We start from the raw sequence: 27,015 nt of genomic DNA, 5'->3' as shown, positions 1-27,015 counted from the left end.
AAATGTGACTCTGAAGTACCTAGTAGTATGTTAAATGCTAGACTTAAATCCAAGTTGTCATTATCTTTTCTTGAGCTGTAAAACTTCATTGGACTTTAAACCTTTCAATACCAAGAGCATCAAAAGCTTCCTGCTCGTGGGTCAAAACCTACCTTCAGAACTGCTGTAAAATGTGTTACCAATTTAAGGTTAAGCTGTGATGCTAAAGCTAGTACTTTGCAGAGCCAGAATTGGCTGCTTGTTAAGAGCAAAATTTATGAGGGTTGATTTCAAGCTTAAAGTAACTAGGACAGGAAATACTTCCATGGCAACAGGTTCCTTTCCAGTGACTTTGTAAAGCATTGGCCTCAAAGCAGAGTTTTAAGATTTTTTGTACCGAAAGACTAATGTTTAATCATTTTGCGTCACCCAGCCAGTGAGCTACTTTACTGAAGTGAATGAGTTTTATTGACTGCCAGTCTCTGAAAGCAGAGCCTGGTTAAATTCTCTGTCCGTTTTACTCTTGCAAAGTTATGTTTTGCTCTCCTCTCCCGTAGAAACCTTGTTCTACACTTCACAATCTAGTTAGGAGGTCAGCCAACATGTGCTTTCTAATCCCACATCAAAGAAGAAACATAGCCTTCGATTCCTTTCCTGCCTGTGGTGAAATGTGTGACCTCCCCTGTGCAGCATGTGGCCAGGTTGGGACTGAAACCCTGAAGCATTACAGGTGGGATAATCTGCCCTACCACTCTATACTACAATGCATCAGATCTTTTCTTTGAGACTCCTTCTTCCCTTCACTGTAGATTTAGTATAAGATCAGTTGGAAGCTGTTGTAGTTGTGGCATAGCAAATTTGGAGTAAGACATAGGTCACTGATAAAACAGAGGCAAGGCTGACTGGGGCTGAAGACACCTCAAAAGGAGCTATGGACAAGTGAATTAAAATTGACAGCCTCAGAACACATAAGAAGTCGAAGCAAGAGGCGGAGAGGGAAGAGGTAAAAGAAGCTCAGAGAAAAGCAGTTTTTTTAAAAAAACTGATCGGTGCAAAGCGGCTAGACTGCGCAAGCGCGTGAAAGTCAGCCTCTGAGATCAGCGGGGGAATTTAAAAAGTGAGTAGAGGCTGAGTATGAACTTCACTCCAGGTGAGGTAAGGCCGGGTAAGCTCCTTTAATTAATCTGATTAGTTTAGGAGTAGGTAATGGAGGCAGCAGTTAGGGCAGTCGAGTGCTCCGTTTGCAGTATGTGGGAAGTCAGGGCGAGCACAATTGTCCCTGATGACTACAAAAGGTGCATCCAGCTGCAGCTGCAGCTCCTGACAAACCATGTTAGGGAACTGGAGCTGGAGCTGGATGAACTTCGGATCATTCGGGAGGCAGAGGCAGAAATAGACAGAAGTTTCAGGGAGATAGTCGCCCCCTAGGAGTCAGGAGACAGGTAGTTGGGTGACTGTCAGGAGAGGGAAGGGGAATAGACAGGAAGAGCAGAGCACCCCTGTGGCCGTTCCCATCAACAATAAGTATACCGTTTTGGATACTGTTGGTGGGGACGACCTACCAGGGACAAATTGCAGTGGTTGCGTCTCTGGCACCGAGACTGGACCCTCAGCTCAGAAGGAAAGGAGGGAAAAGAGGAGAGCAGTAGTGATAGGGGATTTGATAGTTAGGGGGACAGATAGAAGGTTCTGTGGAAGAGATCGAGAATCCCGGATGGTCTGTTGCCTCCCTGGTGCCAGGGTCCACGATATCTCGGATCGAATTCTCGGTATTCTCAAGAGGGAGGGTGAGCAGCCGGATGTCGTGGTCCATGTAGTGGGTACATGACGTGGGTAGGAAGAGTGAGGAGCTCCTGAAAGGTGTGTTTAGGGAGCTAGGTGCCAAGTTAAAGGACAGGACCTCCAGGATAGCAATCTCAGGATTGCTACCAGTGCCACGTGCAGATGGGTTTAGAAATAGTAAGATAGTGCAGATCAACACGTGGCTGAAGACATGGTGCAGGAGGGAGGGCTTCAGATTTATAGATAATTGGGCAGTTTTCCAGGGAAGGTGGGACCTGTTCCGGGGGGATGGTTTACATCTGAACTGGAGGGGGACAAATATTCTTGCAGGTAGGTTTGCTAGAGAGGCTCCAGTGGATTTAAACTAGATACGAGGGGGGAGGGGAACCAGATGTATGGGAGAAGGAAGAAAAAGAAGACAATAAAGTTCTTTGTACTGTTAGAGATAAACAGACAGGAAGAGGTGGAGAATTTCTTAAATGCATTTATTTTAATGCTAGGAGCATTGCAAGAAAGGTGGATGAGCTTAGAGCATGGATTGATACCTGGAAATATGATGTTGTCACTATTAGTGAAACATGGTTGCAGGAGGGGTGTGATTGGCAACCAAATATTCCTGGATTTTGTTTCTTCAGGTGTGATAGAATCGGAGGGACAAGAGGGGGAGGTGTTGTGTTACTTGTCAGAGAAAATATTACCGCAGTGCTGTGGCAGGATAGATTAGAGGGCTTGTCTGGGGAGACTATTTGGGTGGAATTGAGGAATGGGAAAGGTGTAGCAACACATAGGGGTATATTATAGACCATCTAATGGGGAGTGAGAATTGGGGGAGCAAACTTGCAAGGAGATAGCAGATATTTGTCGAAAGCACAGGGTTGTGATTGTGGGAGATTTTAATTTTCCACACGTAGACTGGAAAGCCCATACTGTGAAAGGGATGGATGGTTTGGAGTTTGTAAAATGTGTGCAGGATAGTTTTTTGCAGCAATACATAGAGGTACTGACTAGAGAAGGGGCAGTGTTGGATCTTCTGTTAGGGAATGAAATAGGTCAGGTGATGGAGGTATGTGTTGGGGAGCACTTCGGGTCCAGTGATCACAATTAGTTTCAATAGAATTATGGAGAAGGATAGGACTGGACCCAGGGTTGAGACTTTTGATTGGAGAAAGGCTAACTTTGAGGAGACGTGAAAGGATTTAGAAGGAGTGGATTGGGACAATTTGTTTTATGGGAAGGATGTAATAGGTGAAAATTTGAAGGTACAGAATCTTTATGTTCCTTTTAAGTTGAAAGGAAAGGTTAAAATTTTGAGAGAGCCATAGTTTTCAAGGGATATTGGAAACTTGGTTATAAATACCACCAGACTAGACATGGAATCATCCCTGATGAGAATGGCAGAGTTTTTCATCGAAACGTCAGTTAAAGTATGTATCTGTACCTGGCTGGAAGCCTGAGAAGAGTTTATTTGTCATACACGCTGGGAAAGCACTAGATCCTTTTTCTTCTTTTTATAATGTTTAAGTAGCAATTAATTTTCTCTTGGGCTTCTTAGAGTCAGAGACTCACAGAAAATTACAGCAAAGGAACAGGCCCTTCGGCCCATCTCATCCATGCTGAACCATTCAAACTGCCTTCCATTTCTTGTTTTGCATTTCTTTAAATTTTTTGGGATGTTAGGGATATAGTTTGAACTTCATGCTGCTGATGATGACCGAGAGCAGATAATGGAAATAATTTTCTTTTTATAACATTGAATTGTTCTGATGTGCGATAGGTGCTGGAGGCAGACTGAATGTTAAATAGCGGACATTGACTTGGACAAATACAGAATGGGAAACAACTTACAGAGCCACAAGGAAGGACCAGGGAAATGGGGCATTTACAATCTCTGTGTATTGATTGTCACCCCTGAGGCAGCGAGCCATCTTCTTGAATCACTGCAGTCTGCATAGTGAAGGCACTTCCACATTACTGTTGGGTGTGGAGTTTCAGGATTTCCAACCCAGATGCAATGAAGGAATGGCAATATATTTCCAAGTCAGGGATGTGTGTGATTTGGAGGGGAAGCTGCAGCCTGCAGCAATCCCACTCACTTTAGTAACTAGAGTCACAGATCCAGGAGATACTGTTGAAGGAACCTTTGCAGTTGCTGCAGCATGTATTGTTAATGGATGACACACACTGTGAGCTCTGTAGAGACAGTGAACTAACTGGTTGGCACAAAGAGCTGGGAGAAGCAGAATGATTCGCGTGGCCTCTTTCTGCGCTGAATAATTCAACGTTTTGATTCAAATGGGATGTTCTGCTTTGGCCCCTGTCATACAGGTCTTCACTATTTTGCTGGGAGAGCCTCCTCAGAAGTCGGTCTCCTGCACTGTTACCCTTACCGGAAATGTCTGCCTGAGATGATCTTTGTGGAATTGACAGGAAGTAACAGTGAACTGTTGACAAAATACCCTGATATTTCAAGAGTTAGCAGAACCAATCCATCGCACACTTCTAAGCCTGTGCTTGCCTCACAAGATAGCGGCATTATGTTCATCACATCATTGGACTAGGACTGAAGCCCATAATCTGTGAGGAGGAGGCTAGGCCGAGACAGAAGGAGTACATGGTAAATGTCATGGTTAAGGACTTCCTAAATGTGCAGGGATCTAGAGATTTCACAGATGTTAGTGATTGTCAGGTCAACAACTCTGGTTTCTACACTTACTCATAAATAATTGATTTGGCAGGAGCACTCTCAACCACTGACAAGAAACTGTCTGAAGGGCTACTTCCTACTTGAACAGTATGGTCTGAAGAAGTCCGAATCAGGTACTTGACATAATATTTGATGAACATAAATTTCTCAATCCCACACACCACAGGGCATATAACATTAGGTCTTTATACAGCCCACCCCTTAATTTAAGATTCATGGAGTATCAGAATTGCTGGCCGCTGGGCAACCAAGGAGCCTCAAGGGTGATTAGTCTCACCTTTGCTCAACATATGGAATCAACCTCATTTTAAAGTGCTCAACAAACTGCGAGTTTTCATTTGGAAGGTCTGGAAAGTGCAATAGTAAAGTACAAATGGAAAACAACTCAGCAGGGGTTGAGAATGGCCACAGGGCCATTAATAGCTCGGCCTTTTGCTACGGAACAAGTGATGCTGGTGTTAAACGAAGCTTTCACTCATCCACTCTAATACCTCCCTGTGCGACTTGGCATCAAATTTAGTCTGATAACAATCTGCAAACATTTCACTTTGTTTAATTTGCCATATAAATGTAAGCTAATAATGCAAATAATTATGTGTAGCAGTATGCAATAATACAACATTTTCTTAGAAGACAATGTTTTTGTAAGAATGTAGCGTTTACAAAAACATGCAGCAACAATGAATATCAATCCTTCCTTAGACTTGCTTGGCTGTTGTTATTAATCCACTCTGCCAACCCCCATATGGTCCACCATCAATTCTTTTCTATTAGCGTTCTCCCTTTTCCTCTTCATCCCCTGCCTGCAGTTCCTACCAGAACCCAAGACCAGCAAACCTGTCGTTTGATCAATTAAAAAATAAATATAAAATATCAAATAACATTATTTTCTATTATTTTCAATTAAAAGCCTATTTACGAAAAAAGTTGGGACAAACAATGTTGATGCCAAAACCTAGTGAAATAGAAATATTAATTCAAAAAGGAAAAATTAAAAAATTTACATCTTGTATGTATAATTTGATTCAAAAGCAGACAATTAAATTAGGAATTCATAAATCAAGACAAAAATGGGAATCTGATTTGAATGTTAAAATTGATGGAAAAAACTGGTCAAGATTATGTTTTGATAGTATGAGAAATACAATAAATGTTCGACAGATTAATACAATATAATTTTTTTACATCAATTATATATAACACCACAGGAAATAAATAGATTAAATTCAAATATGTCTGACAAATGTTTTCAATGTAATCAAGAAATTGGTACTTTTTTACATTCTACTTAGTCTTGTTTTAAAATTCAGCCATTTTGGATAAACTTAAGACTTTTATTGGAACAAATTATTGGAGTACAACTTCCACATAGTCCATTATTATTTTTATTAGGAGATATTGAAGGGACAATAACGAAACTTAAATTGAATAAGTATCAGAAAAAATTTATAAAAATTGCATTGGCAGTAGCCAAAAAAGTTATTGCAGTTACTTGGAAATCTGAAAACTTGAAAACTATGGATCATTGGAATAATGAAATACATAGTTGTATTCCACTTGAAAAAATTACGTATAATCTAAGAAATGAATATGATATATTTTTGAAAATTTGGTTCCCATACTTACAAAAAATAGGATTAAATACATAGGTCCTTTGAAGATAAAATTATAGTAATTGGGGAAAGTAAAAATAAATATCAAAATTATTTTGAACTCCATGGAGCATGTGGGGATCCTCCGATATCCAGGTAATCTTTCTCTTCTTTCTTTTTTCTTTCTTTAGTTAAGGGTTAAGGGGGGGAGGGTTAAGGGGAGGGGGGAGGGTCAATATTATTTTTCTTACTATTTTATTACCACATTTATTCTTTGTAATTTCTAAAATTTAATAAATAAATAAATAAATAAAGATCAGCAAATAAACTCTTCTCGGGCTTACAGTTGGGTCCAGGTATTCACTTTAGCCGACGTTTCAATGACAAACTCTACCACCTTTATGATACCTGTACCTGGCTGGAAGCCCAAGAAGAGTTTATTCATCATATATGCCGGGAAAGCACTCAAGACCAGTAAACATCATTCCACCAACTGCTAATTTCCATTAGCATTTGTACCACAGCTAAGGGGAAGTTCTCACTCTTACTTTCAGTCTTCATCTTCCTGTTCTGCAACATTCAATAACTAGTCCAGCACTTGATGCAATCGCAGCACTTTAACAGCCAGTCACTCCAAGTCCTCCAGTTTAATACTCTTCTGAGATCTCCACTTCCCTCCAATTCTGATCTTTTGTTCTTTCCCAATACCCTTCCCACTCTCCTCCAGCAGCAAAGTTTGCCCATTCAGAAGTCCACTTCTACAATTCCCTGTGCTTTCCCTTCCCTGGTATGTTTAATCGGAAGCACCTGCTGATCAAATTCTTTAGCTGCCTGACTTAATTGATATGACTCAATATCAAGTGTTGCCTGATGGCAAAGCATTGAGGGATCAACATATATTTTATTGCATTATGAATGATGCTAAAATATTATTGCAATTGCAAATAAGAGGAACAAGTTTCGACCAAGCCCAACAGTCTGCAGATCACTATACAGTCACCGAATTACTTTGTGACTTCCTTAAATAAACATTCTGGAATGTTGCTTTTCCACATAGATCTATGAACTTCCACTGCCATTGTGTTGTCTCAGTTTAGTATCTATCTCTGTCTCATGCAAGTGAATCATGAGTTCAGAAATACAGCAGTCATTTCTAGTGGATCACCTAGTACATACCCTTCCTTTCTCTGCATATCCACGTGCCTATCCAAGAGCATTTTAAACGCCTCTAGCATATCTCTCTCCACCACCAACTCGGGCAGCACACTCTAGGCATGGTAATAAGATGATGGAGACACAAGTGATTGCAAATGCTGGAAGATGGACCACAATAAACAAGATGCTGGAGTAAGTCAATGGGTCAGGCAACATGTATGGTGGGAAATGAATAGTCAATGTTTTAGGTTGAGATGCTATCCGGACAGTCTCAATCTGAATTGCCAACTGTACATTTCCCTCTATGCATTCTGTCTGACCCAGTGAATTCCTTCAGCGTCTTGTTTTTTTTAAAAATACAGCATAAAAAAAGTTGAGTGGAGCAGAACTGAGTGGGTACCGCTCTGTTGAAGATGTCCTCATATGGTTTTAATAATCTATGAAGACCATGTCACCCTGACATCCGATCACACTACTTTGAAGAAGAGCAGAGAAATTACGCTCAATATTTACCCTTCAAACAACCCCCCCCCCCCCCCCACACACACATATAGGGGTTATTTCTACTATTCTCATGTTGCTCTTTGTGAGAATTTGCTGTGGATATATCACTTGCCATATTGTCAATATTATAGCGGTGACCACATTTTAAAAAATATTTTGTCAGTTGTAAATGCTCTAGAATATTCTGTTTCTGGAAAGGGTGCCACAGAGGTAAAAGAGTTAACTAAATGCAAGTCTTTCTTGCATCTGTTTGGTCAAATAACCTCCTTTCAGTTCAATGAAATCCTGTGTATTACAATGGCTAAAATGTGGACTGGAACATTATAGTTACAAAGGGAGATGGGATTTATTTTTTCATTGAGCGGTGGCAGCTGAGGGGTGACCTGATGGAGGTAGATAAAATTATGAGGAGAGTAGATAGGGTAGACTTCTCTCTTGGTGGGCATATCTAGTCAAGAGGGTATTTATTTAAGGTGAGAAGTACAAAGGATCCAAGAAGAAATATTGAATATCCAAGAAGAAATACAGAGGGCATTTTGTATCTGGAATGTGTTGCCTGAACAGGTGATCGATGCAGATAATGTCATGACATTTAAGAAGTATGTAGATGAGTACTTGAATTGCCATGGTATAGAAAGCTACAGAGCTAGTGGTGTAATTGGGATTAATGTTGATAGGGATAATCAGCAACATTGATATCCTGTGCTGAAGAGCTATATGAATCTACGAATTCTATGGAAGAACAGCATTGACTCTGTTATAGTTACTGTTCTACAGGTTTGTTGAGTATGCCCACAAGAAAATGAATCTCAGGGTTGTATATGGTAACATACTTGTACTTTGAACTTTGAACAAAGCTTGGCCCATTTGCTCATACTTTCTGAAAGCATTGAGTTGTTAGTTCCACACTGAGGGGGTGTGTTGACTGAAAATATAAAACCAGAGTCACTTTGGCACCGTCTTTCAAACGACGCAACACTTTAATCGATGGTGAAATGCATTGATGAATCTCACCCTGGAAGGTCTGGACGTGACCCTGTAACTGAAGACAGCACATGGCAGCCTGAGTAAATTCCTTTACACTTGACAGAGGCCAGGATGTCTTGATTTGTGAGGCAGCTTGGCTGACAAGCCCAATGACTCAACTGGCAATCTGCCTCGAGCTGATGGAACTTGGCCTAAGTACTAAGTATCAATTGGATGAAGCAGCTAGCCAGTGACGTTCAATTTGCTTTATATGCAAGTGGTTGGGAGCAGCTGTAGGTAATGGGATGGATGATCCAATAGTTGTGGACAAGCCAGTGACATTTTTACTCATGGAACTGTAGAGCCCAAAACAGGCCCTTCGGTCCATGCTGCTGTCAATCTCCTACTTGTTGTTCCTCTCTGTGTCTTGCTGTTTCTTTAGCATCTGTTTCTTTAATGAGGCCAAGTTGCTAGCTCAACGTTCAACCCAGCACAGCCGGATATGAGCCTGGGACCACTCGCCTTGAGGTCCGGTGCGGATGCCACAACACTGCCGGCTGGCTAATCACCTACTTACACTCATCGTACTTCACCTGCTGCCTTCCTGTTGAACCCCTTCCCCCTCGTCTACATGAGGGACAGTTTACAGTAGTCAATTAACCTGACAACTGGCATGACTTTGGCACCAGAAAGGAAGTCTATGTGATGACCGGGGGAACGCACAACCTCTGCACAGGAATTGCCTATAATCAGGATTGAACTCAGGTCTGTGGTGCTGGTAGGCATCAAGTTAAAGGGTCTCTACTCTCTCATGTGGTCAGGGAGGGTTGTTGTTTCAAAGGCGTCCCAAGGGAATTATCCTTGACATAACTACTCAATACTTAACACTCACACAATGCCTCTGCAAACAGAATATCTGAGATGTATCACAGAGTTGTATGTGAAAGCTTATTGTATGCAGTATGGTTGCAATGTTTTCTATATTACAACAGAGGCTGTGCTTCAGAAAGTATTTAATTACCTATAAAGTGGTTGGATTGTGCATAGCACCATTAACATACAAATGCTTCATTGAAGATCTGCTCACCTTGCCTGGAACACTCTTCCGAAGGCTCCTTCTCCAATATCCCGCACATATTCTATGTTATTCCTGGGGTATTCGAGGCTCAGCAGCTTAGCATTGAGAAGAAGAGGCAGACGCTGATACATTGGGTTGGGGTGAAGTCTGTCCAGAAGCAGCTCTGAAGGAAGAGCTGCAAGAGTTGGGGTCTCATTTCCTCTGTAACTGGAAAACAAAAAGGGTGAATGTATTTGGAATATTCTAAAGAAAGAAACAAGGAACCTATAGGTTTGATGTGAACTTCTCATCATTTGGTTGATCAGATTTATCCATTTTGACAAATCAGAATGTTGTATCACAGGAGACAATTCAACTTAATGGCACCTGTCATGTCCCTATGATAAATTGATCCAATCGCTGCCTTTTCTTCCCTGCAGGTTCCTTCTCTTCAATTGTTTCCAATGGAGAAGTCACTCTCCCAGAATATAAGAACTCACGGCATTAAATTCAGTACACTATGAAGGATTGTCACGTCAGAATCTGGGCGGTATGGTAGCATAGTGGTTAGCACAACGCTTTACAGTACAGACAACCTGAGTACAATTCCTGCCACTGTCTGTAAGGAGTTTGTACATTCTCCTCATAACCTCGTGGGTTTCCTCTGGGTGCTCCAGTTTCCTCCCACATTCCAAAGACGTACTGGTTGGTGGGTTAATTGGCCATTGTAAGGTGTCCCGTGATTAGGCTAGGGTTAATTTGGGGGATGTTGAGCAGTGTGGCTCGCAGGGTCAGAAGGACCTATTCTGCATTGTATCTCAATAAATAAATAAATGTTCTTGACACATCTGTGACCTCTGTCATCCTGCTGATTGAAGTATCTTCTTATGACTTTGACTTTAAGAAAGAATCACAATCTTGAACGACATTCCTCTTAACAGTGCAACAGAGCAAAACACAGCAACAATTGCATTTTCTCCTCAATCCCTCAGCCCTGGGAATGGTTCTTCAAACCTTCACCAAGACCATGATGCTCTTCCTTTTGTGTAATTCAAAGACTATAGAAATAAGAGCAGGAACAGACCACCTGGCCTCTCAGTCCCTCTTTATGATTCAATAAGATCACTGTTGGTCTGATTCTTGCAATCAATTCCACTTTCTAATCTGTTTCCAATTATGCTTGATCCCATGTGGTTCAAAAATCTCACAGCCTCAGCTTGAATCTACAGTCTCACCTTCCAGCTCTTTGGTGTAGAGAACTCTAAAAATTCCTCAATCCTCTGAGAACATTATTTTCTTCACGTCTCACTTGCAAATGGGCATCTTTCAATAACATTACCTTAATTATTCCAAAAACCTTAGAGAATATAGAGCCATTACACTTAACCTTTCATCACAAGATCACCCATTCATGCAAGGAATTAATTTATCAAACCTTATGTGAACTGTGCTTAAAGCACATATATCCTTCACTAAACAATGGGTAAGAATTCTATGTAGTATTCCAGTTATGGGCTCACCAAAATCCTGTATTGTTGCAACAAGATCTAATGATTTTTTAAAAATATTTTATTGAGATACAGCATGGAAGAGACCCTCCCAGCCCTTTGAGCCATGGCACCCAGCAATCCTCCAGTTTAATCCTACGTTAATCACAGGACAATTTACAATGACAAATTAAACTACCAACTGGTAAAACTTTGCACTGTGGAAGGAAACTGGAGCATTCAGAGGAAACCCGAGCGGTCATGGGGAGAGTGTACAAACTATTACAGTACACCAGCCCTCTTGCAGTAAAGGCTGCCATTTCACTTGCCTTCCTAATTGTTTGCTGCATGTACCTGGTACCTTTCTACATATTTTAAAACAAAGGCTCAGATTTCTCTGAACCCCAGCATTTGTTAGTCTCACAACACTTAAATAATAATCTGCTTTTTCCTTCCTGCTAACACAATCCCACATTTCCACGGTTTATGCACCATCTGCTTTTTTTAAAGTACTCAATTAAACTACTCATTGTAGAGGTATTTAAGTTTCCTCCTTATTTATTTCTCCAGCTGCCTTTGTATTGTCTACAAACTTGGATTCAATACATCCAGTGCCTTCATGTATGAAAGTAATACAAGATGAACTGGACCCTATGGTACTCCACTAATTACACCATGAAATTGACCCATTTATTCCCCCTATTTACTGAGAAGACAAATATTGGAGTTGAATAGTACATGTATACTTTGACAATAAAATGAACCTTTGAACCTCACTTTTGTCAATTAACCAATCCTCTACCCATGCAAGTATCTTGCCCTCAACTTTGTGATCCCTTTCTTTTGCAGTGACTTATTAGGTGGCTCTTTATCAAGTATTTCTTGTAAATCTAAACATACCATATCCAGTAGTTCTCCTGCCAATGCAAATAAGTCAAATAGGATTTGTTAATGTGATTTAAATATGATAAAAACCTTTCTAGAAATGGACCCAGTGTTGCAACCAATGATTTCTGTAGGCTCCCCATAACTTCCCTGCAAATGGATTATCAAACTGCTCATGATCCTGCTCTGATGTCAGAAAGAAAATAAACCTTTTACCTCTTTCTAGTTTGCCATTCCTTCTGGCGCCGGTGGCAAGCAAGAATTGTAATTATTAACAGGATGGAGGCTGCAAGGCTCGAGATGATGGAAATGATGATGGTCATGGAGTAGGTGGCAGAGGTGATGGGCATATTTGCTGTATCTGCTTTAGGGTTTGCTCCTGATGCTGAGGTTACTGGAAAGGAGAAACAGATTGGAAAAGCAATAAGAACATTGTAAGCAATTTAACCTCAGGTATGGTACTGTAAGGGTTAAATAATTCCGCTAGGATCTTGAATAACGATCTGCAGGCATGAGTCCAAATTTCATGTGGCAACTGAACCAATTATAACCTATAGGACATTCCGCCTTCAAGCTTCAGCACTACTGAATTTGGTTATATGTGTATGTATGGCCTTTCAAGCCACACCACTCAGCAACTCCCTCCTCTTCCCCAGATTTAATCCTAGCCTAATCACAGGAAAATTTAGAATGACCAATTAACCCACCAACTGGTACATCTTTGGACCATGGGAGGAAACTAGAGCACCCAAAGGAAACCCATGTGGTCACAGGGAGAACGCACAAACTCCTTACAGACTGTGGCAGAAAATTGCTGTTGTTTACTTTAATTCCACGTACTCACTATGAAATCCTGTCCAAACAAAAACTTATTAGTCACAGTAAATAATTCTTTCCAGTTGACTCCTAGCCTCAACAATTTTTGCAGTGGAAGAAAGTTTTAGGTTTCTATTCAATTTCTGTGAAAAAATGCTTCTGTTCCATTCGAGTTTCTGCTCTGGGTCTAACTGTTAAGATTTACTCATCATAAAGTTTGGGTGATCCTTCAGTTGCCTGGTTCTCCTATTGTTAAAAGTGCCTGTGTTTTTCTGATGGACAGCACACATCAGACAACCTACATCTCACTGCCTCGCATTGCTTGCCTTTTGCTTTTTGTACTAACCGCTGTCAGCTCACATTTTAAAATATTAACACTGCATGTTCTTTGATTTAACTTAGAACCATCACTACAGACATTCCCAAAACTGCTGGATGCATCTGAAGTATCCAATGCCTATTATAGTATCTGTCGGAGCCCATGACCATTCTTTCCCATTCCTGATGCTTGTGCACATTTCTCTATGATTCTTACACTTGTTGGAAGCAGTCTAGTTTTTGTTTGTATGGCGAAGGTAAAAAAAAAAGCACCTGCATTTCTATAGCACCCTTCAGGCCTTCAAAACATTCCAAAGTGCTCTTGAGCCATAGATGTGCATTTCCAGTTGTAAGACAGCAGCATGGAAGTTAATTTGCTTCCAGTTAAATTCCACAAACAGCAACTTAGCAATGAACATCATTTTATTAATAGACAGTTCATATAGTGCCTATAAAAAGTATTCACCCCCTTTGGAAGTTTTCATGTTTTATTGTTTTACAACATTGAATCACAGTGGATTTAATTTGGCTTTTTTGACACTGATCAACAGAAAGAAGATTATTTCATGTCAAAGTGAAAACAGATCTCTACAAAGTGATCTAAATTAATTACACATATAAAATACAAAATAATCAAATGCGTAAGTATTCACCCCTTTTAATATGACACACCAAATCATCCCTGCTGCAGCCAATTGGTTTCAAAAGTCACATAATTAGTTAAATGGAGATCACCTGTGTGCAGTCAAGGTGTTCAAATGATTGTAGTAAAAATACATTTGTATTTGGAAGGTTCAATTACTGGGAAGTAGGTTTCCTGGCAAATACTACACCATGAAGACAAAAGAACAGTCCAAGCCACTGCAAAAAAGTTAATGAAAAGCGCAAGTCAGGATATGGATACAAGAAAATTTCCAAGTCACTGAATATCCCTGGGAGTACAGTTAAGTCAATCATCAAAAAATGGAAAGGATATGGCACAGCTGTAGATCTGCCCGGAGCAGGTTGTCCTCAAATACTGAGTGACCGTACAAGAAGGGGACTAGTGAGGGACGTTGCCAACAGTCCTATGACAACTCTGGAGGAGTTACAAACTGCATTGGCTGAGATGGGAGAGACTGCACATAGAACAACTGTTGCCCAGGTGCTTTACCAGTTGCAGTTTTATGAGAGAGTGGTAAAGAGCAAGTCACTGTTAAAAAAAACTCTCATGTAGTCTTGGTTAGAGTTTGCCAGAAAGCATGTGGGAGACTCTGAAGTCAGTTTGGAAGAAGGTTCAATGGTCTGATGAAACCAAAACTGAACTTTTTGGCCATTAGACTAAATGCCATGTTTGGCATAAGACATCATCAAAAAAATAACATCTTCCCAACCGTGATACACGGTGGTGGCTGCATCATGCTGTGGGGATGCTTCACTGCAGCAGACCCTGCAAGCCCGTGAAGTTAGAGTGTAAAATGATCGCAACAAAATACAGGGAAATCCTGGAGGAAAACCTGATGCAGTCTGCAAGAGAACTGTGTCTTTGGAGATTATTTGTTTTCCAGCAAGACAATGACCCAAGCAAAAAGCCAAAGCTATACAGGAAGGGCTTGTTGTGGCAGAGTTTGCAGATGATATGAAGGTAGGTGGAGGGGTAGGTAGTGCTGAGGAAGCAATGTGATTTCAACAAGACTTAGACAAATTGGAAGAATGGGCAAAAATGTGGCAGGTGGCATACAGTGTTGGGAAATGTATGATAATGCATTTTGGTAAAAGGAACAATAGTGTGGACTACTTTTCTAAATGGGGAGAATGTTCAAACATCAGAGGTACAGAGGGACTTAGGAGTCTTTATGCAGGACATCCAGAAGGTTAATTTACACTTTGAGTCTGTGGTAAAGGTGGCAAATGCAATGTCTGCATATATTTCAAGGGGAATAGAATGTAAAAGCAAGGAGATAATTTTGAGCCTTTATAATACACTAGTCAAGCCTCACTTAGTGTTTTGTCAACAATTTTGGGCCCCATATCTCAGAAAGGATATGTTGTCATTGGAGAGAGTCCAGAAGAAGTTCACGAGGATGATTCTGGGAATGAAGGGGTTAACATATGAGGAACGTTTGTTGGCTATGGGCCTGTACTCACTGGAATTTACAAGAATGCGGGGGGGGGGGGGAGAATCTCATTGAAACCTAATGAATGTTGAAAGGACTATACTGGGTGGATGTGGAGAGAATGTTTTCTATAGTGGGAATATCCAGAACTAAAGGGTACAACCTCAAAACTGAGGGGCGACCCTTCAGAACAGAGGTATGGAAAAATATTTTTAATCAGAGAGCAGTGAAAGACTGCAGTGGAGGCCAAGTCCACACATATATTTAAGGAATAAGTTGATCATTTCCCGATCGGTCAGGGATTCAAAGGATATGGCGAGAAGGCAGGTATATGGGATTGAGTGGGATCCCGGATCAGCCATCATGCAATGGCGGATCAGACCCCGTGGCTGAATGGCTTAATTCTGCCCCTATGTCTTAAGACTTATAGTCTCAAAACAACAAAGTTAATGTCCTGGGGTGGCTAAGTCTGAGTCTAGACCTCAGTCCAATTGAAAATTTGTGGTTGAACTTGAAAAGGGCTGTTCACTCACGATCCCTATGCAATCTGACAGAGCTTGAGCAGTTTTGTAAAGAAGAATGGGGAAAAATTGCAGTGTCCAGATGTGCAAAGTTGATAGAGACCTATCCACTCTGACGCAAGACTGTAATTGCTGCCAATGGTGCATCTACCAGATACTGACTTGAAAGAGGTGAATACTTAAGCAATCAATTATTTTGCATTTTATATTTGTAATTAATTTAGATCACTTTGTAGAGATCTGTTTTCACTTTGACTCAAAAGAGTCTTCTGTGTCAAGAGTGTCAAAAAAACAAAATTAAATCCTTTGTGACTCAATGTTGTAAAACAATAATATGTGAAAACTTCTAAGGGGGGGGGTGGATACTTTGTATAGGCACTGTATGTCAATTGTGGTCATGGGAGGAAAATCCTCTGCTTTTCTCCAAGACAATTCCTTAAGATATTTTCCATCCAATTGCAGGAGGATTCCACAGACTCCTTCAGTAAATTACTGAGATTGTCAGCCGAGTGTTTCTGTTCAATCCTCTGGTGAAAAATGTTTCTACAACCTTTGACTTGCCTTTATTTCTGCATGGCAGATACACTTTTTTAGTAACACATTTTATTTCTGACAAATGAGAAGTTATTCTGTGCACTTCTGAAGGATTAATTGGATATTAGCCCAAGTTCTTGGTTGTTGCACTCAGCTATGCTTTGCCCTAGTGTACATTGCAACACATACCATTCACACATAGAGGCACGTTGCAAAATTCCCACCGGATGTCTCGATTCATGGTATAGCACCAAGGTCGTTCACTCTCGCCTCCCGGGTTACGGCAAAAGTTGTCAGAATTTGTTAGTTCAGGAAATACCTCTGGCAGCCTCCTATGGAAATGGGGAATCTGTAATGGGGGAATAGTAGGAGAAGGAATTACACCATTAATCAATTCAAACTGCACAGTAAAGGACCAGGCACAAAGTCTTATCATGTAAGGATAAACATCTTAATGGAATGACCATTATACTTAGTTCCTCCAGGGGATATCTTTACAGAAATTACAACTTGAGTTCAATTGAATATTGGACAAATCAGCTACTACTGCCTGTTACGCTGCTGGGGTCTAGGGCCACAATGAAGGTCCTCCATCTCTGGCGGTGTTCAGGGCTTCCTTCATCATGTCAGTAGCTCAGTTTTCACTATTGTCAGTCATGCATGTCCCAGATGGAAACTCTGGAATACTGTCCCATTCAGATGTAGGAGGATTCTTCATTGCTGTTTCTGTAACCATTTTGTTTGACCAGTCAGGATTGTTAGTCCTGAGCAGATTCCCTGAACCTGGAGGACCAGTGGACCACCCTTAGTATGGCCTCTAGCCTTTGACCTGTTTGGCATAGGTGACCCTACTAAGAGCCAAAGCATAAAGCCCTGACTCCAGCCAGCATAGCTCTCCAGGTCATTGAGGAATACAAGCCTCTAAACCAGAACTGGCTTGTGGTCCTCTTAGAGGAAATCAACAATAAATTATATGGAAACGACATGATGTCTACCACACAGTAAATGTCTGTCTACACCAACTATTCCATGTTGGCATTTGTGTTCTGCCTGAACCTTTTCCATTCCCTCTTCTTCTCCAGCACATCATCCTCTTCCTTTCAACTTCACATCATTATGCAGCCTTCCCAATTTATTTCCAATTAGGCAATTGTTTGCTCTATTAACAAGGCTAAAGTAGTCAGCCATGCAATCCACACAAAAGACAAGACCTGCGTGGCATGAATGAAAGAGAACTGGAACTATATCAAAATAGACCCTTTGCAAACTGTACCCACTTCTCTTATTTCCCCTTTATTCTTTTTCCTTTTTGGGCAGTTCCTTGAACCAATGCTTTCTAGACTGATGCAAGGAGATGGGGAGGAGAAAGCCAACAGTCAGAACATTGAGAACTCAATAAGGCATTGAACCCACGACCTGCCCCACCCCAAATGACTCTCAGTGCCTATTGGACACTCTGGTTAGCTGAGTCAAAAAAACTGACCTAGATATTCCTCCACTTCCACTTCCATCAGAACATTAGACAGGAGTAAAAGCTTTAGGGGATCCAACATGTACTTCCACTAGAAGGCCAAGAATAAGATGCCTATTCATTCCTTAGTAAGACAGGGTTCAAATGTTTACCATTCTGCTTATACAGCCTGTAGCAATGTTATCAAGCCTGAGGGTCTAAACTTCAGGCTACTTCATATTGGCAGCAGCATTTATAGGTTAATGCTAAAGCTGTACAGACTATTTGGCCCATTGAGCCTGCACTGCCTTTCATCATGGCGGATCCCTTTTCCCTCTCAGCCCCAATCTCCTGCCTTCTTCCTGCACCCCTTCATGCCCTTACCAATCAAGAATCCATCAGCATTAAATATACTCAATGTCTTGGCCTCCACAACCGCCTGTGGCAATGCATTCCACATATTCAACACTCTCTGGGTAAAGAAAATCCGCCTCATTTCCATTCTAAAAGGACACCCCTCTACTCTGAGCTTGTGTTCTCTGGTTTTAGACTTGCCCACTATAGGAAACACCCTCTCCACAGCCACTCTATCAAGGTCTTTCATAGTTTGATAGGTTTCAGTTAGGTCACCTTTCATTCTTCTGAATTCCAGTAAATACAGGCTCAGAGTCATCAAATGCTCTTCATATCACAAGCCTTTCAGTTGTGGAATCATTTTTGTGTAGTCCCTTTGAACCATCTCCAACATTAGCACATCCTTTCGATAAGGGGCCCAAAACTACTCAGAATACTCCAAGTGAGGCTCACCAGTGCTTTATAAAGCCTCAACATTACATCCTTGCTTTTATATTCTACTCCTCTCGAAGTGAGTGCTAACATTGCATTTAGCTTCCTCACCACTAACTCAAACTGCAAAATTACAGAATAGTATAGCACAGGAATAGGGTGTTTTGCCCTCAATGTTGTGCTGAACCTTTAAGGAATCCTGCACGAGGACTCCCAATTCCCTTTGCACCTCAGATTTTCTCTCCATTTCAAAAATAGTCTATCCTTTATTTCTTCAACCAAAAAGCATGACCATACACTTTCTAATACTATATTCCATCTGCCACTTCTTTGCCCATTCTCCTAATCTAAGTCCTTCTGCAGCCTCTCTACTTCCTCAAAACCACCTGCCCCCCTATTTATCTTCATATCATCCACACACTTGGCTGCAAAGCCGTCAATTCTGTCATCCAAGTCATAGACACAAAACGTAAAAAGAAGCAGTCCCAATACAGACACCTGTGGAAAAGTACTGGTCACCAGCAGCCAACCAGAAAAGGCTCCTTTTATTCCTATTGCCATTTAGCCACTGCTTTATCCGTGCTAGTATCTTTGTTGTAATACCAGAGGCTCTTTAGCAGCCTCATGTGTGGCAAGTTGTCAAAGGCCTTCTGAAACTCTAAGAACACAATATACACTGATTCTCCTTTATCTATCCTGCTTATTATTTCTTCAAAGAATTCCAACAGATATGGCAGGCAAGATTTTCCCTTAAGGAAACTATGCTGACTACAACCCATTCTATCATGTGCCTTCAAGTGGGATGATGTTGCAATCATTGGCGCATTAGATCAATGGAAAAAAATAATTGAGCATAAATATGTGAATTGGAATTGTATAGCTGAATGAAGCAATTTAGCAGAGGAAAGCAATGGATGGTGATATTAATTGAAGCTGATATTCTATGCAATCACATGCATCAAACCTTTGCTAAAATGTCCACGATCTAACCTGCTCGCCCCACTTCTGACAGGGTATGCCTGATGCTGTGACATTCACCGAACCCTGGTAAAACCTTCCATTATTACTGTAGCACATCCCTGTTGAAAGAGGGAAGAAAGTAAAAATATTTAAAACTAAATAGTATATATATGCACAAAGCTTGATCAGTAAACTAATATGGAATCAGAAGGTGATAAGAAGTATTATAGATTACAAGGGCATATTAATCTTTCAGGGAAAGACACTAAGGAATGGCAAATGGATTTCAACACTGATAAATGTGAGGTAATACATTTTGGAAAGTCAAAACAGTGTTGGATTTATACTATCAATGGTAGGGCACGAGGCAATGCAATGGAAAAATCAACTTAGGAGTACAAGTGCATAGCTTACTGAAAGAGGCGTCACATATAGGCAGGGTGGTGAAAAAGGCATTTGGCATGCTGGTCTTCATCAATCAGGGCATTGAGTCTTGAAGTTAGGGGTATTATGTTGCAGTTATGTAAGTCATTGGTGAGGCCACAATTGGAGTACAGTGTACAGTTTTGGTCACTCTGTTATAAGAGAAATGTAGTTAAACTAGAAAGTGTGCAGAAAAGATTGATGAGGATTTTGCCAGGACTTGAGGGCCTGAGTTACAGGGGGAGGTTGGCCAGAATGTAGGAGCATGAGGGGCGACCATATAGAAATGTTTAAGATGCTGAGAGGCCTAGATACAGTTGATGACATGATCTTTTTCCCAGGTATGAGACACAAAAACTGGGAGCCTAAATTTAGGGTGAGAAGGGAAAGACTTAAAAGAGGTTTGAGGGGCAGAAGGTGGTGAGTATATGGAATGAACTTCTAGAACAGGTGGTTGATACAATAATATCATATTTCCTTATTTATTGATTGAGATACAGGTGGAATAGACTCTTCTGGCTCTTCGACCTACACCACCCAGCAATCCCCCGATTTAATCTGAGCCTAATCACAAGACAATTTATAATGACCAATTAACTTACCAACTGGTATGTCTTGCACTATGGGAGGAAACCGGAGCACCTGGAGGAAACCTATGTGGTCACGGGGAGAATGTATAAACTCCTTAGAGCCAGCGGTGGGAATTGAACCTGGGCCACCCGTACTGTAAAGCATTGTGCTAACCACTACATCATCATGTCACCTTTTAAGAAGCATTTCAATAGATATGTGGAGGGGTGGGGCTTAGACTGATAATGGGTATGGGTTGAATGCAGGAAATTGGAAATAACTGATCAGCATGGACTCATTGGGCCGAAGAGCCTCTATCTGTGCGGTATTGCTCGATGAATCTATAACTCTAAGTGTTATTTCTGAATGTTGATTTCAGGACCCATCCCTTTTGCTTCTATTTTGTTGATTGGGCAGATGAGGTTAGGCTTTAACTCCACAACTAACTTGAACAATCACATGCAACACGAGTGAATCTGCAGATGCTGGAAATAAATAAAAACACAAAATGCTGGTAGAACTCAGCAGACCAGACAGCATCTATGGGAGGAGGTAATGATGAAACTACCTCGTCACTACCTCCTCCCATAGACGCTGTCTGGCCTGCTAAGTTCTGTCAGCATTTTGTATTTTTATTTGGAACAATCACATAATTGTCAGGTACTGCCACTGCACAGGAGGCAGAGCTGGGGTGTACTGGTTGAGCATATTATCCACTACAATTCCTCAATCACTGTTTCACTTGTGAGGAAAAGCTAGGATTCAATTGAGTTTGACACAGTCGAGTTGTTCAACTTACACCTGACTTCAAAAGTATCTTTACTCCAATAGTTTTATTTTCAGACATGAGGTCATTTTTAAGAACATTTCTTTCTGGCAGTTGGAGTGAATCCAAATTCACACAGAGCCAGGACCAAACTGCATCTGTATAATCCTTACCCAGCGGGCAATGTTGGTGAACTTCCACCTCACATAAGCCAGCTTACTCAGAGCTTCACAATGGGATCTGATGTAAGTTGTTTGCAAGAAATGTATTGATTAAATGGAGAAGAAGTTAGAGGCTGGGGAACTGAAGCCCAGAAGACTGGTGCTTTTGTTATAACTCTGATGATACACAACAGTCTATTCATGAAGCTCTATGTTGCTAAATACATAAATCACAGAGGGTATTCATATTCTGGGGGTGCAAAATCTCTTCCAGGAGTAACCAGGGCAATGCAGCTCCTAATGGAGAAGGTAACACGTTTCACAGTGAACCTTCTTTTTGTTGCTGTTACTGAGGAATCTCTCTTCCATTTGGAATTTATTTTAGAACAATCAAGCAATCCTGATGGTCTGTCCAGCTGGCAGGGGGACAGCTATTATTCTAACATGTCCATTCACTTAGCCCTCACACTTGGCCAAAACACAACCACCTATCAGTCAGTCTCACGCTCGCTCATACCACTTCAGAGGAAAACCTCACACACACATGGAAAAAGCATTCACACGTGCTCACAGAAAACCATACGCCCACACAGGCACACATACACTCAAACATGTGTCTGGACACACACACACACACAAACACACTGCACTGACTGAGATCTGCTCTCGCACACAACCTACTCAGAGACATAAACTTGTTCATGCACATTCACAGAAACAAAGTTCAAAGTTTAAACTAAATTTTATTGTCAAAGTACATTTATGTCACCATATTCAATCCTGAGATTCATTTTCCTGTGGGAATACTCAACAAATTTATAGAATAGTAACTGTAACATGATCAATGAAGGACCGCCCAACTAGGGCGTTCAACCATAGACAGACACACAGAACCAGAGGCAAAGCTCACTGCACAAAACAGATGCTTCCCAAGCCCCTAAAAATGATAGAACTCAAATGAAAATTAACCATTTCAGTTCAGGGTTTGAACCATTTATGTGATTATTTCCTGTAGCTGGAGCAATGATCTACTCCTGCTCAACAGCTCAAGAAATATCTGCAGGGGGAAAAGAAATGATCAAAGATTCAGTCTGAAACCCTGCATCAGGACCAGATTTTCCTGTAGCTGGATTAGAATGATGCCTTAAGTGAAGCAGTTCATAGGAAAGAAATAACAGTTTGAAACCTATTTTGTTTCCTTTCCTACTATATGTTAGCATTAGGATGGACTATATAACAAATAAAATCCTTACTTATTGTACTTTTAATGTGACAAATAATCCTAGGGAGTGTCAAATAAAAATCAAATTCTGAGCAAGTCTCTAAAAGCTCAATCAATTATTCAAGTTTTAAAGAAAGGGAGCCCGAGTTGCTCTGAGAGAGACTTTGAAAGCTGAGGAATGAGGCAAGTTGCAGTAATGGTGCAATAAAATCCATGTAAATTAGGACTGAGTCTGAGTTCAGAATTGATGGGGTAAGGGGACCTCCGAAGGTTATGGTGTCGGAGGAAATTGCAGAGATGGAGATCACTGGAATATCTTAAGTCAAGGCTAATGAGTTAAAGCATCAAGACCGGTACAGCATCAATTAATTAAGCCATGTTGTTCAGAGCAATCAGCCCGGCAAGATACATAAAAACAAAAACATGAAACAGCTGAAAAAGATTAGAGTTTGCGCACCACAATTCACTCACATGACCGATAATTACTGCACATATTTAACTCTGGAATACTCGCACCAAGTTTACCCAGGCAAGGTAATTGTAACTGAAACTTATGAACACTGTTTTGTTTTAATGCAGTGATAATGTGTAATTTGCTTCATAGAGGACAGGAGCTGAGACAAGTGTCAATGACATAGATTTTGAGAGGTTTTTGAAGGCTTTGTTAGAGCTGGCAAGACACTGAATTTAAGTCATTAAGAGCCCCTATGGTTACATGTGACCATATGACTACATGAAACAGTTCAGAGAAATGTTGTCTCATTTCTATATACAATATATGGTCATATACCTGTACATTATATACATGTATATAGTTAAATGTCAATAAACTTGACCAGCCATGCTCAAAAAACCTATTTGGAAGGGAAACTAAAAGCAACTCTAATCATAAATTGTGCAATAATTATTCCAATATTTAGCTGCTCTTTGTAAGTACAGACGGAAACACTGGTAAAATGTAAAATCGAGCACAATTTATTTACTCACTGGTAATGAGTCCTTTCTTCATGTCTGCAAGGATAAAGGGAAAATAATTATGAAATTATTCATAATTAGAGGAACAAAAGGATTAGAGGGGGTTATGAAAACCCTAGAGAAATTGTTCTGCCATTATCGTGATCACTCCTGCTCTGTGACCTGACCCCATTCTCCTGTTTTTTTTCCATATCCATTAAAGTCTTTGACTAGCAAACACTTATTTATCAATTCTATACTGCCAAAGTTCCAGCTGTTTCTGTGTGTAGAGATAATTCCTAACTTTGCCCCTGAAATGTCTGTCTCTAATGCATAGACCATGTCTGTTAACCTTACACGCGGCCATCAGCAGGAATAGTTTCTTTCTATTCACATCTCTTTCCACCCTACCACTAAAATCTTCTACTAAAACTTTGATAATCACTTGGTTTCCAAAAGACCCAGTTAACTGATTTTGACATTGCTTATGAACTTTGGTGAATTAGTTATGAGAAACTGCTTCATCTCAACAGATGATAGTTACCAAGGAAGGAAACCCTGCTGCAAGCTTTTGGGTCGTGGTGTATGCTGGGAAGCTTCAGGCAGTCAGGCAGACTCAGTCCTGCAGGGTAAACTCCTTTGCGTGAGATGTCCTCCATTGAGAGCCATTCCTTGTAACAATAAAGCTCTTTCACTGCCAGGCAGTGCTCACTAAAATGAAGAAAAAAAAACAAAACTTAATGCTTAGCTCCCTTTCTTTATAAAAATAACAGTTGATCCTAAACGAAACAAACAGCTATAACAACACAACAAATATTTGGGTTGACCATATTTAATATGATTATTTTCACAATAAACATTTTAAAGGACCTAGATAAAGGAAGAAGTTCCACTTCTCGCTATTACAGGGCATCTCGCTATGATTTAGAGGCAAACAAATATTTTTCTATGTGCAGTGACTGTAATAATGGAGGACAGACACATAGGACAGAGAGATGATTTGTCTTTAGTGCTAGCTGAATAATAAATATTAACCAGACTCATGGGATGACGCAGAGACACAAGAGATGAAGATGCTGGAATCCAGGGCATTAAACAGACTGCTGGAGAAACCAGAGTCAAGCAGCACCTATGAAGGGAAATCAGCAGTTGATGTTTTGGACCAAAATGAAAGGTGAAGATGGAGTGCAGATGAATGGTCTCAAACAGAAACGAGTCACGCTAGCTGGGGGAGCTCCCTCAGTAGCCAACCTTAACCATAGTGTCAATTGAGAATTTGTGTTCAGGTTCTGAAATGGCACATATAGACATAATCTGGCTCAGCGGGAGTTTGAATGAATGAGTGCGTGCTGGAGGGGGTCCAGTCTGGCACTCTGCTGCACTGAATATAACAGTCAACTCTGACTCTGTGGGTCGCAGTCTCATCTCTTAAATTATCAGCTTGTGGATTCAAGCCTAGCACCAACATTTGACTATAAAACTGAAATGAATAAATGCTGGATTTTGGAAGCATTACCTTTTGCATGAGATTTTCAAAGTAAGTACCCACCTGCGGTCTCAGCTAGAGGTGAGAGATGGCATGAAACTGTGTTGAGGAAGAACAGGGGAATCATTCCTGGTCAGTACTAATCTTTCTGGCAAATCACTGTTTGAGATCCTGGATCATTTCTTCATTAGTTAGTTAGTTAATGAGGCTGTGGCCTTTGCTACATAAAGTCAAAGAACACTACAACACAGAAACAGTCTCTGCAGTCCATGCTGGACTGTTATTCTGACTAGTCCCATTGACCCACACCACAATCAGAGCCCTCTGCATCCCTCCCATCCACATAACTGCCCAAACTTCTATTAAGTGTTTCAATCAAAACCACATCCACCATTTCTGGTGGCAGCTCATTCCACACTCTCACCACCTTCTGGATGAAGAAGTTTCCCTTAAAAACTTCACCATTCACCTCCAGTTCTAGTGCTACTTAACCTCAGGGAAAATGCCTGATGATATTTACCCTATCTATACCCCTCATAATGTTGTAAATCTCTATCAAATCTCTCTTCATTCTCCCACACTGCAGGAAAAAAAGGTCCTAACCTATTTAACCTTTCCCTATAACTCAAGTCAAGTATCACAGATGTTAAGAAATGTACTTTGTTGTGTATGAAGTGTTTCTGTCCCTCTGAGCTCACGACATTATCACAGACTTGTATTCATTTCAGCTCAGATTTCAAGTTTGCAAAACGTGGCTGTTTGAGATGCCAAGAATTGTGAGATCTCCATTGGTCAGAATCGACCATTGATTTTGCATCCTAGCTGTCTAGATACACAAATTTTGGTACTACATTGTGGAGTTCAAGCGGTTCCCCATGTAGTGAGCTCTCTTCTCCATGTATCTGATAAACCCAAAGGATTGGCAGAGACTGATATAGTTTGGCACCGGTAGCATTACAAGAGTTTGTCTGTCAGTGTTGAACTCAATGTAGGACTACCTTGGGGACTCCAGCTCTGGAATTTTCCCTTGTGGTTTACTTCCAAAGCCTTCCTCATGAGCAGCAGAGCGTTGAGATCAGTCTTCTTTGTCCTAGACAGCTGATGAGCCCCATTAGCTCAAAGCGATGGTTTTAAGGCACCTGTAATCTGCCTTTGCCCCTTCTCTTGTTAGTAGAAATGGTTCCAATGGGCTTAGTAGCTGAGCCTCATGTAAAGGCTAGGAGCTGGACCTGGTTGTCAGAGACTATTTGAGATGCATGCCATTTGGAATATTTAGTTGATAGTGGGACTTGTCCCCATTACCATCCCCAGCTATAAAACCTTCAAGAATATTGTAGTTTAATATTAATTTATTTAAATGATCCAGTAACTTATTTATCTTAAATATATTAATTCCTGTCATACTATTACAAATGTCAAATAAATACCATCTGCTAATGTTAGTAACAGAACTCTGAATAAGATTATAATGAGATTATTCAGCCCATTGTGCCTGTGCTCCACAACTAATTCCTTTATCCTTTTCTTTCTCCAGGGCTCCGAAACGTTCCAGGTAATTAACTCTGTGACACACCTACCGGCATACAGGTTTGGGAGTAGGTCCGACTCCTGAAGGATTACAGTCCTGGTAAATGAAATGGCAGAGCAGTGACTCAGCAGCTGGTTTGCACAGCAAGCTCACTCCGTCCAACTCTGTCCACATGCTCCTGGCCATCATCTCTTGAGTACCCTCGGCATCTGCGTAAGAAGAGTTGAAGAAAACCAGCTTGCCTTTCCCCAGGAGACCTTGGCATACCTCACCACGGTATGTGCTGCAATAGCCCAGGTCACCTTTGTACAGT

At 40.8% G+C, this 27,015-nt stretch overlaps 1 protein-coding gene and 1 long non-coding RNA gene across 2 annotated transcripts in view; one reads left to right on the top strand and one right to left on the bottom strand.

Annotated features, from left to right (window-relative positions):
• The window catches only part of musk (muscle, skeletal, receptor tyrosine kinase), a 257,472-nt gene that overhangs the window by 74,375 nt on the left and 156,082 nt on the right, over positions 1-27,015 (bottom strand). The window contains exons 13-19 of the mRNA XM_059974823.1: positions 26,752-27,015; positions 24,233-24,399; positions 23,722-23,745; positions 19,623-19,711; positions 16,586-16,745; positions 12,328-12,505; positions 9,770-9,967 (exon numbers count right to left, since the gene is read on the bottom strand). Of these exons, the coding sequence (XP_059830806.1) occupies positions 9,770-9,967; positions 12,328-12,505; positions 16,586-16,745; positions 19,623-19,711; positions 23,722-23,745; positions 24,233-24,399; positions 26,752-27,015 (1,080 nt within the window). The remainder of the gene's footprint in view (positions 1-9,769; positions 9,968-12,327; positions 12,506-16,585; positions 16,746-19,622; positions 19,712-23,721; positions 23,746-24,232; positions 24,400-26,751) is intronic.
• LOC132396842 (uncharacterized) lies at positions 453-26,844 on the top strand. Its single transcript, XR_009513149.1, has 3 exons — positions 453-709; positions 4,497-4,578; positions 26,709-26,844. It is a non-coding gene; the product is annotated as an uncharacterized LOC132396842 (long non-coding RNA).

The sequence above is a fragment of the Hypanus sabinus genome, chromosome 7, assembly GCF_030144855.1.
Source record: "Hypanus sabinus isolate sHypSab1 chromosome 7, sHypSab1.hap1, whole genome shotgun sequence".
NCBI lineage: Eukaryota > Metazoa > Chordata > Chondrichthyes > Myliobatiformes > Dasyatidae > Hypanus > Hypanus sabinus.
Note: the sequence above shows the minus strand (reverse complement) of the source record. Positions and strands in the feature narration are given on the sequence as shown.